Here is a 17,697-nt window from a genome sequence, read left to right on the forward strand (position 1 = left end):
ATTTATAGCCGGATGCAGCCCTTGTAAGGCAGACCCTCCGATGAGGGTGGGCGGCATCTGCCATGTGTAGGTAGCTGCGTGTTATTGTGGTGGAGGATTGTGTTGTGTGTGGTGTGTGAGTTGGAGGGATGTTGGGGACAACACAAACACCCAGCCCCCGAGCCATTGGAATTAACCAATGAAAGTTAAAATCCCCAACTCCGCCGGGAATCGAACCCGGGACCCTCTGAACCGAAGGCCAGTACGCTGACCATTCAGCCAACGAGTCGGACATCATAATAATAATAATAATAATAATAATAATAATAATAATAATAATAATAATAATAATAATAATCGAATTGCCTGAGCTACAGGCATTTTGTTTGACGCCATTTACACTGCCTGTGTGTCCATTTCGGCATTCAGTTTTATTCTGGCATTCTGACCTTTGGTCCAGGAGATAGCGAGTTTGATTCCCAGCCGGGTCGGGAATTTTAACCTTAATTGGTTAATTCGTCTCGCTCGTGGCTAGGTGTGTGTGCCGTCTTCATCATTAGAAATCGTCTTAGATAGGGCCCCATCCTCACACACATGCAGGTCGCCTATTGGCCGTCTACCAGAAACAGACCTGCACCAGGCCTACTCGGAAGCCATACACTATTATTATTATTATTATTATTATTATTATTATTATTATTATTATTATTATTATTATTATTATTATTATTATTATTATTTGTCAGTTAAACACCAAATGACCGGGCGAGATGGCCGTGCGGTCAGGAGCATGCAGCTGTGAGCTCGCATCCGGGAGATAGTTGGTTCGAACCCCATTGTCGGCAGCCCTGAATATGGTTTTCCGTGGTTTCCCATTTTCACACCAGGCAAATACTGGGGCTGTATCTTAATTAAGGCCACGGCCGCTTCCTTCCAATTCCTAGGCCTTTCCCGTCCCATCGTCGCCATAAGACCTATCTCTGTCGGTGCGACGTAAAGCAAATATTAAAAAATAACCCACCAAATTGTCACCGGATAGTACAGTACTACTACTGCAATGGTTTCATCCCGCCCTTGAAGGGGTAGGTGGGCTTGTTAGATGGTGACGACGCCGTCTCTCAGGCCTGGAGTTTCCTAGTGAAGAAGGGGATTTGTGGTGAAGGCGAGAGGATTGGCGGCCATGGCCTGTATAAGGAGCTGTCCCGGCATCCGCCTTAGTGCAGAAGAATGGAAAAGCATGGAAAACCATTCTCACGACAACCGACGGTGGGGACCAGCCCATCTCTGTCTCCCGAATGATAAGGCGTAGAGTCCGCTCAGTTGATCGGTCGGAATGCAGAGTTGTAGAGCCACGGACCAGCCGTGGACACCCAGTCCCTGTATCCACCGACAACCCGCCAAATATCTCTTACATGCCATATTGTACGACATGGAGTGTCGAATGGCTCTGTTGCCGCCCTTCAAAACTACACTACCTCTGCTGGGTTTGAACCCATGATCCAGAGGCCAGACACGAAACTAACGTTTCCATTATTGCCTATATTTACTGGCGTCAAGGTAAGCACGTTACGACTCGAGTTTGCTTTTCCCGCTTGTAAGTGAAAACTAGATAACGTATTATTGCCGGCAGAGCGCGTTAAAAACTCACTGATGAAGTGCGCCCCTAGTGTTGAAGAGAGACACTATCGTGAACAGCTTGACGACCTCCTTCGCACAAGTCCTGCCACAGGTGATGATGTAGTGAAACAGTGAACTATTGTGCTACGAACGTTCAACAGTAGATGGCAGAGAAATCCTTCATATGTTGGCTAACGAAGATCGCTGAAAACCATAACCTTCCTAAAGCCTCTCGATTCTGAGTACTATGACTGTACCAACTATACTGAAATACTACCGATAGATGTCTCTGCTGCAATTAGTGTGCGCCATATGATCCTTGGTGTGCGCTACTCGTTCATTACTTTACTTATTTCGCTGTGCTTGTATCAGTTACTACTGATCTGCATTTAGGGCAGTCGCCCAGGTGGCAGATTTCCTATAGGTTGTTTTCCTAGCCTTTTCCTAAATGATTGCAAAGAAATTGGAAATTTATTGAAGATCTCCCTTGGTAAGTTATTCCAATCCCTAACTGCCCTTCTTACAAACGAATATATGCCCTAATTTGTCTTCTTTAATTCCAACTTTATCTTCATATTGTGATCTTTCATTCTTTTAAAGACACTAGTCAAACTTATTCGTCTACTGATGTCCTCCAACATCATCTCTCCACTGACAGCTCGGAACATACCACTTAGTCAAGCAGCTCGTCACCTTTCTCCCAAGTCTTCCCAGCCCAAACTTTGCAACCATTTTGTAACGCTACTCTTTTGTTGGAAATCAACCAGAACAAATCGAGCTGCTGTTCTTTGGATTTTTTCCAGTTCTTGAATCAAGTAATCCTGGTGAGGGTCCCATACACTGGAACCATACTCTAGTTGGGGCCTTACCAGAGACTTATATGCCCTCTCCTTTACATCCTTACTACAACCCCTAAATACCCTCATAACCATGTGCCGGCTATTGTTGTATTCCAATATTGCTTTTTTTATGATAATTGTTGGTGGCGTCGACCTCTATAGATGTTTTACCACTACTTTCATCATATGATAGGAACCTGCGTGGATAGGAACGTTGAGGGCGACACAAACACCCAGTCCCTAGGATATTAATCATTTACAATTTAAAACCCCTGGCCCGACCGGGAATCGGATCTGGGGCCGCCGGATGACAGGGGGAGCCCCCTACACCGTGGGGCCGGACATATTGCTAAGTTAATGGCATTTTTACCATCGTTTTCTTACGTATAATGAATGCTTTACGGAATCGGTCGGCGGATGCAGAATGGGTCTCGGTACAAAAGTGGCTCTGCACCCACTCCGACCGGCCAATCGAGCAGAGGAAGGATGGCCACGGCTCTACTGTGGCTCTACGCCTCTTTATTCGGCTGTCTTGAGAATGGTTTTCCGTGGTTTTCCATTCTCTTGCACCAAGGCTAACGCCGGGACAGTTCCTAGTATAGGCCACGGCCGCCAACCCCTTCGTTGTACATCTCCTTTTCCGACACACAAATCTCCTGGAGAAGACGTTACTCTCTAGGAAGCCCGCCCTCCCCGTCAGGGACGGAACGAAAACGTAGTGGTGGTAGTAGTAGTAGTAGTTACGAAATCGTGACTGCATGCAATTCAAAGAACTTTAAAAGCAAAAACATGACGCAGGATTTTGCCAGAATACTGAAATAAGTGATAGTTAAACTTATGTCATCATAACGAGATTAAAAATGTGGTCGCAATTTTGAGTACCTCGCCGTCGATAATTCTATAAATACCTAGGATGAATGCCCTATCGAAGGAAAGGTTCTATTTAGAGTGGAGTAGAATCTTATGGACAAGTAAAATCGTACAATAAAAATGAATGGCCTTCCGAAGTAGGCGTACAAACAAGATGATGTGTTATATTGAATTTAAAGATTTATAAGCTGTATTTGCGGACAAATATCACTTCAGTTTAGTATTTTATATTGTTTGGAGGAGATTATTTCAATTAAGTGTTTCCTCTATCTCCCAATATTGCTTTCTTTGACTTTAATGAAGCCTTATGAGAACGAGTCAGATATTGAACTGGGACACAACTAAAGAACTTTGTTGTTTTGCCTGGCTGTTGATAGGGTGATCATAGCCACGGGATCTCCAATTTCACGTGGAATCCGTACCACAGGGATGTGACTTTTCATCAAAAGAATCCGACATGCATTGGCCGGGATTTGAACTGCCGCCGCCTTTGTTACATGCGACTCGTCTGTCACGTTCGCTCCCTCGCATTTTGATATCCGAAAATCTGTAGAAGGACAGATATTCATTATCTGGATTAAATTCATGCACTGTCAACGTAAACCGTTTGATATTGCTGAATACTCTCTTTCACTAGTCCACCTTCATTTACGGAGATACATTAAATCACATGGGAATACTTATCATGAGATACCCAGATTTTTAGTGAACACATGACAAAAAAGAAACAAAAAAAGATGAACCCTAATTTGAGTTAGTCATCAACTAACCTACAAAGTTTCTTGAGAAAATCGTTTATATTAGAAGGGTAGTTAATAATGCACCTATTTACCACTATTAATGTAACATCAAAAAGACAAAGTCACCTCCGTACAAGTCATGAAGGCCCTTTGAGGAGTGGAAGGTAAAGGCTTCCACCATTGTTAACCGCGGCACGTGATGGGGTAGAGTGGTTAGCTCTACGCCCGGCCGCCTTTGCCCCCAGGAATTAACATGGTACTCATTTCTGATGTAGGCAGAGTGAACCTCAGGGTCATATGCACCTCCGGAAGTGGAAATCTCGTTTCTTAAATTTCACGACTTCCTGACGGGGATTCGAACCCACGTTCTTCCGGACGAACCGAGCACGCCTTTACCGCCTCGGCCAGGCAGCCCCTATTAATGTAACATCAGGGAAGAATTCACAAAAACCTAGTTAAAGAAGAGTAAAAGATGAAGGAAATTATTATGCATAGAGAAATGTATTTCCATATTAGTATCTTGGAAAGTTTTCTTTTATCTCCAATAATACATAACAGTTGTAATAGAACTGTACTAAAATTGTTTTTTTTTTTTTTTTAAGCACTATCTACAACCATACCAGGACGATGACCATACCAACAATGTGAAATGGGTAGCACTATGCCGTGCTCGAAGATACTGTAATTTTAAAATATTGGCAATTATGTTGGAAAGTAACGTATTAATGAACAATATAAATGATTCATCTAAACTATTTGAAAATGTATTAATAATACTGTGCCTGGTTAGCTTGTGTGGGGGTTTGACTCTGGGGTGGGGGACCTCAACCCCGACACGGCGTGTCCCATATGGCTGATAGGGGAAGTTCCTGTAGATACGCAGGACAAATAATGCCAAATAAACATCCGCCGATCAACTGAGGTCAAGAGAAAAACGATCAACGGTCTCAAAGGCGTAAGAAGAATCTCATTTCTCAACGGCTGAGAGGGCGGAAGAACCTAGTGGTGTCAACTACGATAAAAAAATTTTAAAAAATCAGACTATCAATCTGATCTTACTTTGGAATGTTATTCCTACCCTTGAAACACACAATTTCATTTGCAGAATGGAAAAGCCGCTGAAAGAATGTACTACCCCAGGTGAAATGAAATGGCGTATGGCTTTTAGTGCCGGAAGTGTCCGAGGAAAAGTTCGGCTCGCCAAATACAGGTCTTTTGATCTGACTTCCGTGGGCGACCTGCGGGTCGTTATGAGGATGAAATGATGATGAAGACGACATATACACCCAACTCCCGTGTCAGCGAAATTAACCAATTATGGTTAAAATCGAACCCGGGACCCCTGAGACCAAAGGCCAGCACGCTAACCATTTAGCCATATAGCCGGACACTAACGCAGGTGGCAGATAGGGAGAGTAATCCACCATTGCGTTATGCAACGCATCGGGACCTAGAGTTCTGGTGAGTCCCAATCACTGCATTAAGAATGAGTAGGAGCATTCTTGGAATCCGTCCAGACTTAAGTTTAAACAGAAGTTTTTTACAGGGACTTTGAATGTAAATTATTTGTTGAAGGTTGGTAACTTTTTTTTACAAGCTGCTTTACGTCGCACCGACACAGATAGGTCTTATGGCGACAATGGGATAGGAAAGGGCTAGGAGTGGAAAGGAAGCATCCGTGGCCTTAATTAAGGTACAGCCCCAGCATTTGCCTGGTGTGAAAATGGGAAACCACGGAAAACCATCTTCAGGGCTGCCGACAGTGGGGTTCGAGCCCACTATCTCCCGAATATTGGATACTGGCCGCAATTAAGCGCCTGCAGCTATCGAGCTCCGTAAAGATTGGTAAACAGGAGGAATTAGAACTAGAACTACTTCTAGATAAAAAGGAAATTCAAAGTTTAGCAGTAGGGTAAAGTTTAGTTAAGTAACTCCGTGATACTAAGCTTTCTCTGCCGAATTCAAAAAATTAAGACCAGGGTTATTTTCATTTGCTTCATGTGAAAGAGGGATGTCCTACGAAGCATTTCTTACTTATATATTACAAATATCGACATGTTGTTTCTAGGAATTAACTTAAAAATATTGGTAGTAGAAGTAGGTAACTCTGTGATATTCAAGTTAACTCCGTGATAGGATGCTGCTTACCATTAAGAATACTTTTTAATCATGCAAACTAGGTTTTAATGTAATGGAAGTGTTCAATTAATACGAATACGTTTCAGTTATCTTTCACTGGCCATATTGAAACATTTTATCATACAAAATAGTAATAAAGAAAGAAAAGTCGAATATATATTGCACAAAAAATATGCACAAACAAAATTCTGCTCTTGTTCTCAGTCTGCTTGGCTGTTCATAGTCACTAACTGATTCCTGACACCCATCACACATGAAACAGACATTATCTAACACTTTCTGGCACTTCACATGGTACCAGACATTACAGAACTGGCATTCGATCCACTCGGCTCCGCTCTTCTTCTTGGCGTCATCCGCATAGGAACCACCACACGCGCCACAACCATCATCATCATTTTTCTGTGGTATGGTTTTAGGCCTAGACTGACGTCGTTGGCTTGTTGTGGTTTGGCGACATTACTTTCGCAGAAGGGTCACTTCTTCTTTCTTTACGCTCGTTTTGGCACATTGGGAGTTTCAAAATGTCTTCTAGAGTAGCCGTCAACTTTTCATATGATTCTTGTCTCTGCCCCTGCGTAACAAAGGAAGGAGCAAGGGCATCATCGGAAACAGCATATTTGTTGTAGGAGAATATCCCAGTCTTTACGAAGCTGTTGCAGATAGTGGTGGCCTGAAAGGCGTATTGGTAAGCTGTAGCCAGAAGTCTGCTGAAACCATAGCGAACTGGTTTCTCTCCAGGATGATCAATCAAAAATCTAGCCAACTCTTTCCTCCTTGATTCCTTAAGGGGAAGTCTGCATTTATCCAACCTTTTGGAGAGAGGAGGATTAGTGAAGGTATGGGTCATTCATCCTTACCTCTTTAAAAATAACCATCGGTGGGATGTTCATTCCAGAAACACTTACACAATAAAGGACAGTTGTAGTGACTCCCCTGTCTCCAAAGCTTTGCTTATAAATATACCTTTTGCCCACTTTACTGACAACCTTGCCAGACTTCAGAACATAAGAAAGCCCTGTTTCATCACAGTTCAATAGCTTGTTCCCTAAATTCAATTCGTCCATTAATTGTTTCGTATTTTCATAAAAATCATTCAACTGTGCTCTATTTGTCATAGAAGCACGGTCAAGAGACAGGTTTTCTGGTGTTCTGCGAGTTAGGTTATAGACTTCAAGAGAAGAAATTTTTGGATGAGAATGTGACAGAAACGAAAGATTATCGAATCTTTAAAGGTATACCTGCGATTAAAATTATCAAAGGAATGCCACTCTTGGGAACAGCCTGAATATGAGGGATGGTTTGAGATCCACTCAACCTATGAGGGAATTGTGGATACATTGGATCGCGAGATTGCGCCCGATGTCTAGAAAGGTAACAATAACGGCAAATCTGAGAAATGTTGCGTGAGGTTTAGAAACATGATACACCGGACGAGTTGGCCGTGCGGTTGGGACTGTATCTTAATTAAGGCCACGGCCGCTTCCTTCCCCATCCTAGGTCTTTCCTAGCCCATCGTCGCCATAAGACCTATCTGTGTCGGTGCGACGTAAAACCAAATGAAAAAAAACATGATACAGTACCCCTGCATTTGACTACAGCAGGAGCTATAACATCTTTGCGCAAATCACACTTAGAACAGCCGTTGTTAGCAGGGGGGGGGGGGGTGAGGAAATGTCCTCAGTAATCAAACTAGGTAATGTTTTCTCTTATCGGGAAGAAATGTCCTCAGTAACCAAACTAGGTAACGCTTTTCTCCTGGAGGGATAGCCACAAGGACACGTGTAGATGACTGAGAAATACACGCCTACTTATTTACTTATTTTTGTATTTCTTTTCCTTGTTTTGCTTGGCGTAGTTAGGCTATGAAGCCTTCTCTTACAATGAATCAAACATGATTTGTCTTACCAAAAGAAGAGTTCATGTAATTTTAATAAGAAAATTTGACGTGCCATGTTCGCACTCTTCTCTTATACTATGCATGCTAACTAACTACCGGTAATTAAAATTAAAGGAATATGTGGCGGAGCTAAGATAAAAACGTTAGCCAGTCGCAACACTGCTAGCAAATTTAGCGTAGTTACTAACAGCAAGCTATGCTTACACAAGTAAACTCATCGTCTACTGAACATATTCATTTAAACATGTCTGAATAATGAATGCAAAGGAAGGGAATTATGATTCACGAATCATTTCCATTTGAACTATTTTCAAATTTAAACATTTTCCTAAGAGTTCGGTGAAACATTGTTTATTGAACTAAAATGTCACTTTGCCCTGAATTTCTGAAGGTATGTGAGATGCTTGCACTATACCTGCTCACAATGTCAGTGGTGAAATAAGTTTTATTTTAATGAAAGCACCGTGGACACCAGAAAGAAGCAGGATATCGATGAATTTAGTGAAAAACTTATTGTTGACTCAGTTCAATTTCAAAAACATAAACTGTGTCCACTTTTATAAGCATGATTTGAGAGACAATGGACCACTTCATAACATTTCAAGTTTTTCAAAATACAAATGAAAATGAAACTAGTAATAGAATATATATAGTTAGTACGTTGAAGGCAGGCTTTGCTATTTCAATTAGAATTTCTTCTATTCTTAATTATTACATGTTAAGGGTGTCTATACTTCTGCTACCACTGAGGCATACTAAATATGGTCATGTCCTCACGAATCATTGAAACATATACTCATTTTTCGCTTCATCGATCTGGTAACCCTAGACTGACTCAATGAATTGCGGTTTGTTCAGTATGTATTTTAAAGAGAAAACAAATGTGCACTGTACACTAACATGAATTATTTTTTGTACTGTAGGTATTCTGGTCAAATGAGAAAATGTTCAAACATTTCTTTAAGGTTTGTAGTCCTTTCATATTTTGGAATAGCTGAGTGAATATTTCTCTTCTCATACCCAAAGTACCTTTTTAGAACATCTCATAATATTTATCTGTCGATCTCTGAATTTAACCATTCGTTAATTATTTTATTATTTCTTTCGTGCCAGGGCTAAAGAGTATAAGTCAAAATAGCTGCATTTTAGGACATAAGTTTGAAGATTTAAAAACAGGGACGGTATTTATTGTGGAGGGTTTAAAATGAATAGGCCTACATCTATTTTAGAAGATTGTATTTTCATTTTTTATAATATTTTTCTCTTGCTAAATGTTGAAATTTAAATTTAATCAGTAACTTGTACTCTGAGGGCTCCCTGGCACGAAATATATCCAAAGGAATAACAGGAGTAAAACAGCCTCACCGAACCGTGAAGTCCCTCGGCGATTACGTAACTTCCTGCCAGACTACCCGCTGCCCCCAGCGTCTGACTCAGCCCGAATACGTAACCTGCAATACAACAACCCTTAGTTACATGACAGTAAGAACAGTACATATTTATTCAAATATACTCCTTCATTTTCATTATCTTCCCATGTGAGTCAGTGGAAGAGTGTTGGCCTGCAGGTTCAAGTGCAATTGAGTTACTCAGATTTTTGGACGGAGGAAGAAAGTCCATTCTGTTCTCCACGTCGTACGACGTCGGCTTGTAAAAGATCTCTGGTGATATATTTGATATTTAACCAATTTTACTTGGTATTCACCCATTTTCCGCCTTTCAAAAGTTAACTATATTTCGCGAGCAGAGGTCCGTTTACCTGCCACCTGGCAGAGTAAAACGGAACTTTGAAATTGACTCGCAGGCATCTTAAATTGTTCCCAATTTAAATGCAAAATGACTGCATATAGCATCTGGGACATTATTATTATTATTATTATTATTATTATTATTATTATTATTATTATTATTATTATTATTATTATTATTATTATTATTATTATTGTTTCATTTTAGAGATTTGGGATATTAAGACCAATGATCAAGTGTTTTAGAACCCCGTCAGAATTAAAATGGTTGAGGTGCCCCTAATTGATCCATGTCTTTGTAAAGAATGCATACTACCCACAGCTCCATTTTTGAGATTACCATCTTTATGTTTCTCGGTATTTGCGTTTTTTTTTTTTTTTTTTTTTTTTTTTTTGCTAATGGTTCATGTTTGTGGGTTACGGTAGTCACGTCCTAGTTCGTGAACCATGGGCAACGGCTGAGTGGCCTAGTAAGTGGTCCTGAGAGTCGGGATACCAGTTGCTATGGAATGGGAGTGGGCATCTCGGACATATTCTGAGTCGTGGCCCTCCTTGTGCTCAGGCGGCTAGGACTACACAATTCACCGGTGGTCCATAACCCGTTAGAGGAGAGATCCTCACTTGGACTATGTGCAAGTAGGGCAGCATCCTGCTTCATGAATTTACCGAGCTCAGAACACTTTAAGCAAGCCTCGGACCTATGGGAGTAATGGAGTCCCACTCCCATTTGACAGGCGAGGGACTCCTTGGAAACAACTTGGCGAACGAATTGGAATTCGATGGGGAGCTATCAACATTAATGGGGCTTATGGAAGAAAGAAGGTAGAACTTGCTGAGTCAGCAAAGAGGATGCATCTGGATGTGCTAGGAGTAAGTGATATTCGGGTTAGGGGAGATAAGGAGGAAGAGATAGGAGATTATAAAGTGTACTTGACGGGTGTTAGAAAGGGAAGGGCAGAGTCTGGGGTAGGGCTCTTTATCAGGAATACCATTGCACGCAACATAGTTTCTGTCAGGCACGTAAGTGAGCGAATGATGTGGGTAGATTTGTCAGTGGGAGGAATTGGGACAAGAATTGTGTCCGTGTATTCACCATCTGAGGGTGCAGATGAGGATGAAGTTGACAAGTTTTATGAAGCATTGAGTGACATCGTGGTCAGGGTCAACAGCAAGGATAGAATAGTGCTAATGGGCGATTTCAATGCGAGAGTTGGGAATAGAACTGAAGGATACGAAAGGGTGATTGGTAAATGTGGGGAAGATATGGAAGCTAATGGGAATGGGAAGCGTTTGCTGGACTTCTGTGCTAGTATGGGTTTAGCTGTTACGAATACATTCTTCAAGCATAAGGCTATTCACCGCTACACATGGGAGGCTAGGGGTACCAGATCCATAATAGACTATATCTTAACAGACTTTGAATTCAGGAAATCTCTTAGGAATGTACGAGTTTTTCGGGGATTTTTCGATGATACAGACCATTATCTGATCTGTAGTGAACTAAGTATCTCTAGGCCTAGGGTAGAGAAAGTGAAATCTGTCTGCAGAGGAATAAGGGTAGAAAATCTCCAGGACGAGGAAATTAGACAGAAGTACATGGATATGATTAGCGAGAAGTTTCGAACAGTAGACAGTAAGCAGGTTCAGGATATAGAAAGTGAATGGGTGGCATACAGGGATGCTGTAGTAGAAAGGCAAGGGAATGCCTAGGAACAACTGTGTGTAAAGATGGGAAAAGGCGAACATCTTGGTGGAATGATGAAGTGAGAGCAGCCTGTAAACGTAAAAAGAAGGCTTATCAGAAATGGCTCCAAACAAGGGCCGAGGCAGACAGGGATTTGTACGTAGATGAAAGAAACAGAGCGAAACAAATAGTTGTTGAATCCAAAAAGAAGTCATGGGAAGATTTTGGTAATAACCTGGAAAGACTAGGTCAAGCAGCAGGGAAACCTTTCTGGACAGTAATAAAGAATCTTAGGAAGGGAGGGAAAAAGGAAATGAACAGTGTTTTGAGTAATTCAGGTGAACTCATAACAGATCCCAGGGAATCACTGGAGAGGTGGAGGGAATATTTTGAACATCTTCTCAATGTAAAAGGAAGTCATCATGGTGGTGTTGCAAACAGTCAAGCTCATGGGGAGGAGGAAAATGATGTTGGTGAAATTATGCTTGAGGAAGTGGAAAGGATAGTAAATAAACTCCATTGTCATAAGGCAGCAGGAATAGATGAAATTAGAACTGAAATGGTGAAGTATAGTGGGAAGGCAGGGATGAAATGGCTTCATAGAGTAGTCAAATTAGCGTGGAGTGTTGGTAAGGTACCTTCAGATTGGACAAAAGCAGTAATTGCACCTATCTATAAGCAAGGGAACAGGAAGGATTGCAACAACTATCGAGGTATCTCATTGATTAGTATACCAGGCAAAGTATTCACTGGCATCTTGGAAGGGAGGGTACGATCAGTCGTTGAGAGGAAGTTGGATGAAAACCAGTGTGGTTTCAGACCACAGAGAGGCTGTCAGGATCAGATTTTCAGTATGCGCCAGGTAATTGAAAAATGCTACGAGAGGAATAGGCAGTTGTGTTTATGTTTCGTAGATCTAGAGAAAGCATATGACAGGTTACCGAGGGAAAAGATGTTCGCTATACTGGGGGACTATGGAATTAAAGGTAGATTATTAAAATCAATCAAAGGCATTTATGTTGACAATTGGGCTTCAGTGAGAATTGATGGTAGAATGAGTTCTTGGTTCAGGGTACTTACAGGAGTTAGACAAGGCTGTAATCTTTCACCTTTGCTGTTTGTAGTATACATGGATCATATGCTGAAAGGTATAAAATGGCAGGGAGGGATTCAGTTAGGTGGAAATGTAGTAAGCAGCCTGGCCTATGCTGACGACTTGGTCTTAATGGCAGACTGTGCCGAAAGCCTGCAGTCTAACATCTTGGAACTTGAAAATAGGTGCAATGAGTATGGTATGAAAATTAGCCTCTCTAAGACTAAATTGATGTCAGTAGGTAAGAAATCCAACAGAATTGAATGTCAGATTGGTGATACAAAGCTAGAACAGGTCGATAATTTCAAGTATTTAGGTTGTGTGTTCTCCCAGGATGGTAATATAGTAAGTGAGATTGAATCAAGGTGTAGTAAAGCTAATGCAGTGAGCTCGCAGTTGCGATCAGCAGTATTCTGTAAGAAGGAAGTGAGCTCCCAGACGAAACTATCTTTACATCGGTCTGTTTTCAGACCAACTTTGCTTTATGGGAGCGAAAGCTGCGTGGACTCAGGATATCTTATTCATAAGTTAGAAGTAACAGACATGAAAGTAGCAAGAATGATTGCTGGTACAAACAGGTGGGAACAATGGCAGGAGGGAACTCGGAATGAGGATATAAAGGCTAATTTAGGAATGAACTCGATGGATGAAGCTGTACGCATAAACCGGCTTCGGTGGTGGGGTCATGTGAGGCGAATGGAGGAGGATAGGTTACCTAGGAGAATAATGGACTCTGTTATGGAGGGTAAGAGAAGTAGAGGGAGACCAAGACGACGATGGTTAGACTCTGTTTCTAACGATTTAAAGATAAGAGGTATAGAACTAAATGAAGCCACAACACTAGTTGCAAATCGAGGATTGTGGCGACGTTTAGTAAATTCTCAGAGGCTTGCAGACTGAACGCTGAAAGGCATAACAGTCTATAATGATAATGTATGTATGTATGTTTTTTTGCTAGGGGCCTTACGTCGCACCGACACAGAAAGGCCTTATGGTGACGATAGGATACAAAAGGCCTAGGAGTTGGAAGGATGCGGCCGTGGCCTTAATTAAGGTACAGCCCCAGCATTTGCCTGGTGTGAAAATGGGAAACCACGGAAAACCATCTTCAGGGCTGCCGATAGTGGGATTCGAACCTACTATCTCCCGGATGCAAGCTCACAGCCGCGCGCCTCTACTCGGTATTTGCGTGTATTAAAGAATTCATTAGCAATGTATTCATTCAATCGATCACTCTCAATCACTATTCATCTGCACTTAGGGCAGTCGCCCTAGCCTTTTCTTAAATGATTGCAAAGAAAGTGGAAATTTATTGAACATCTCCCTTGGTAAGTTATTCCAATCCCTAACTCCCCTTCCTATAAACGAATATTTGCCCCAATTTGTCCTCTTGAATTCCAACTTTATCTTCATATTGTGATATTTCCTACTTTTAAAGACACCACTCAAACTTATTCGTCTACTGATGTCATTCCACGCCATCTCTCCACTGACAGCTCGGAACATACCACTTAGTCGAGCAGCTCGTCTCTTTTCTCCCAAGTCTTCCCAGCCCAAATTTTGCGACATTTTTGTGACGCTATTCTTTTGTCGGAAATCACCCAGAAATCACGCTGGCATTCACGAAGTCACCTGAATTTCTAAAGTTTTCAGCTTATCCCAAATATTTTTTGGATTGCTGAAGCCTCTGTGGCTCATTTTGATTTTGGTTACGGGTTCAAGGCTGGATGCCTTTCCTGACACCACGTGATTTACGAGATGAGAATTATAACCCAAGATCGACTGAGATTGGAAACTCAGATGTCCATGCGGGAAGCCAGCAGTTACTCTAAGGCAGTACGATCAACACGCCTCCATTTGAATCATATCGATATTGTACTACAGTTACAAACAAGAATAAAATTTATAGGATTTGTCGAGAAGCCACTGCCGCAGGTCTTTTGGGCCTAATATACCTCACGTGGGTGTTGGGTGGGAGTTAGAAAGAAGTGTATACGCAGAGTTAAGATTTGGAAAGATTTATTCTTCCTGGCTGGGCTCTGCTCATGTGAGTGTTGTGAAATCACACTACTTTCAATCTCCATCGAATCGATTACATCCTCCTGCTGTTTTCGAGTTTATCTTTTTCCTTAAGCTAGACGGGAGCAGTGAGACCTACTAGTGGCGCTCGGCCATCTCGTTTTCTTACGACGTAGGCCTACTTATCGTAGACACTCTCGGACATCTTGGTTTTGCTTCATGCTTCTTGACTCATTATTTCTACTTTTTATAATTTGTGGTAGGCTTGGACCGTCCCTGAATTAAAATACTGAGATATTCTCAAATATTTCACAATTTTTCACGCAATTAGTCATGTTTCCTCACAGATATTATCTTCTACACGTTAAAAAAAAAATGAAAACTCAAGTCAGTCAGTCCGGCCATTCTATCAGGTCAATTTCCTTCATTCCTTTTTTAACTGAAAGTTATTCATGCACAGATTTGTCATCAGGTACTATAAATCACTTAAACTTCTGCCTTCCTCAGAAGTTGGTTCTAATTAAAGTACGGAGTTCATTTTGACCTAAGAACACTCAGTGTATCGAGCTCTTTCATTTCAGCTCTTAACTATTCAAATTGGTTGATTCTCAGGAAAGTTATGAGTGCACATTCAATTTGACGTCTCATCTCTTCAACATTTTTCTCATTGAAGCAATCATATCTTTCGTTTTAATTGAGGTACGCAGTTCGTTTTGGTCCCCAAAACACTCAGTAAATCAAGTTCTTTCACACCAGGCAAATTCCGGGACTGTACCTTAATTAAGGCCACGGCTGCTTCCTTCCAACTCCTAGGCCATTCCTATCCCATCGTCGCCATAAGACCTATCTGTGTCGGTGCGACGTAAAGCCCCTAGCAAAAAAAAAATCTAGCTCTTTCTTTTGAGGTAATAACTACTTACATTGCTAGATTCTGAGAAAAGTTATGAGTACATTTGTCTCCATGACGAAGATCTTTGAAGGAATTTTTAACAGTTCGGCGCGTAGTGTTGTTCCAAGGAACGTTTAATTCAATTTCTTTGTGTGATGTACACTGACTGACAGAGCAAATGCAACACCAAGAAGGAGTGGTCAGAACTTTATGCCAATTGCAGGGTAGACTGACGTCACTGAGGTATGCTCATGATGTGAAATGCGCCGCTGTGCTGCGCACGTAGCGAACGATAAATGGGACACGGCGTTGGCGAATGGCCCACTTCGTACCGTGATTTCTCAGCCGACAGTCATTGTAGAACGTGTTGTCGTGTGCCACAGGACACGTGTATAGCTAAGAATGCCAGGCCGCCGTCAACGGAGGCATTTCCAGCAGACAGACGACTTTACGAGGGGTATGGTGATCGGGCTGAGAAGGGCAGGCTGGTCTCTTCGTCAAATCGCAGCCGATACCCATAGGGATGTGTCCACGGTGCAGCGCCTGTGGCGAAGATGGTTGGCGCAGGGACATGTGGCACGTGCGAGGGGTCCAGGCGCAGCCCGAGTGACGTCAGCACGCGAGGATCGGCGCATCCGCCGCCAAGCGGTGGCAGCCCCGCACGCCACGTCAACCGCCATTCTTCAGCATGTGCAAGACACCCTGGCTGTTCCAATATCGACCAGAACAATTTCCCGTCGATTGGTTGAAGGAGGCCTGCACTCCCGGCGTCCGCTCAGAAGACTACCATTGACTCCACAGCATAGACGTGCACGCCTGGCATGGTGCCGGGCTAGAGCGACTTGGATGAGGGAATGGCGGAACGTCGTGTTCTCCGATGAGTCACGCTTCTGTTCTGTCAGTGATAGTCACTGCAGACGAGTGTGGCGTCGGCGTGGAGAAAGGTCAAATCCGGCAGTAACTGTGGAGCGCCCTACCGCTAGACAACGCGGCATCATGGTTTGGGGCGCTATTGCGTATGATTCCACGTCACCTCTAGTGCGTATTCAAGGCACGTTAAATGCCCACCGCTACGTGCAGCATGTGCTGCGGCCGGTGGCACTCCCGTACCTTCAGGGGCTGCCCAATGCTCTGTTTCAGCAGGATAATGCCCGCCCACACACTGCTCGCATCTCCCAACAGGCTCTACGAGGTGTACAGATGCTTCCGTGGCCAGCGTACTCTCCGGATCTCTCACCAATCGAACACGTGTGGGATCTCATTGGACGCCGTTTGCAAACTCTGCCCCAGCCTCGTACGGACGACCAACTGTGACAAATGGTTGACAGAGAATGGAGAACCATCCCTCAGGACACCATCCGCACTCTTATTGACTCTGTACCTCGACGTGTTTCTGCGTGCATCGCCGCTCGCGGTGGTCCTACATCCTACTGAGTCGATGCCGTGCGCATTGTGTAACCTGCATATCGGTTTGAAATAAACATCAATTATTCGTCCGTGCCGTCTCTGTTTTTTCCCCAACTTTCTTCCCTTTCGAACCACTCCTCCTTGGTGTTGCATTTGCTCTGTCAGTCAGTGTATTTTCAAGTGTTTTGTTGACATAATATTGCATTCATTAACTCGAAGCTTTGCAAATACATCCGTGAGGATAGTAACGAACAACACCATACTTTGTACATTGCGGGCGGAGCCAGCGGGAAATTGCTAGTTATATTATTATTAATATCTGATCTCGCGTAGTAGGGAAAACGAACTACACCTTTCGGTATGTGCTTTTTACATCACAGTCCTGCGTTGGCCTATATTAATTTTACGCACGCTCCAAACTCCGATTTTACCCCAACATTTCGGATACACGCACGTCAACCGCCATTCTTCAGCATGTGCAAGACACCCTGGCTGTTCCAATATCGACCAGAACAATTTCCCGTCGATTGGTTGAAGGAGGCCTGCACTCCCGGCGTCCGCTCAGAAGACTACCATTGACTCCACAGCATAGACGTGCACGCCTATGCTGTTTGAACTTTGGGTAGACTCTTCAGACCTTCCTTTTTTCAACACAGTAACTTTTTGTTAGCCCTTATAGTGTTGAGATGATTGAATGCAGTTCGGTTTACACTTATTTGGGACACACGGGGCTTAAATGGTATTGGGATCAGGAAGGAAGTAGTTCGACTTCA

General features: G+C 42.7%; 1 protein-coding gene across 1 annotated transcript in view; it reads right to left on the bottom strand.

The window, feature by feature from the left end:
* LOC136858414 (sialin) overlaps positions 1 to 17,697 on the bottom strand; it is a 442,086-nt gene that overhangs the window by 6,537 nt on the left and 417,852 nt on the right. The window contains exon 10 of the mRNA XM_067137938.2: positions 9,450 to 9,535. Coding sequence (XP_066994039.2) covers positions 9,450 to 9,535 — 86 coding nt within the window. The remainder of the gene's footprint in view (positions 1 to 9,449; positions 9,536 to 17,697) is intronic.

Source organism: Anabrus simplex, chromosome 1 (genome assembly GCF_040414725.1).
Source record: "Anabrus simplex isolate iqAnaSimp1 chromosome 1, ASM4041472v1, whole genome shotgun sequence".
NCBI classification, from domain to species: domain Eukaryota; kingdom Metazoa; phylum Arthropoda; class Insecta; order Orthoptera; family Tettigoniidae; genus Anabrus; species Anabrus simplex.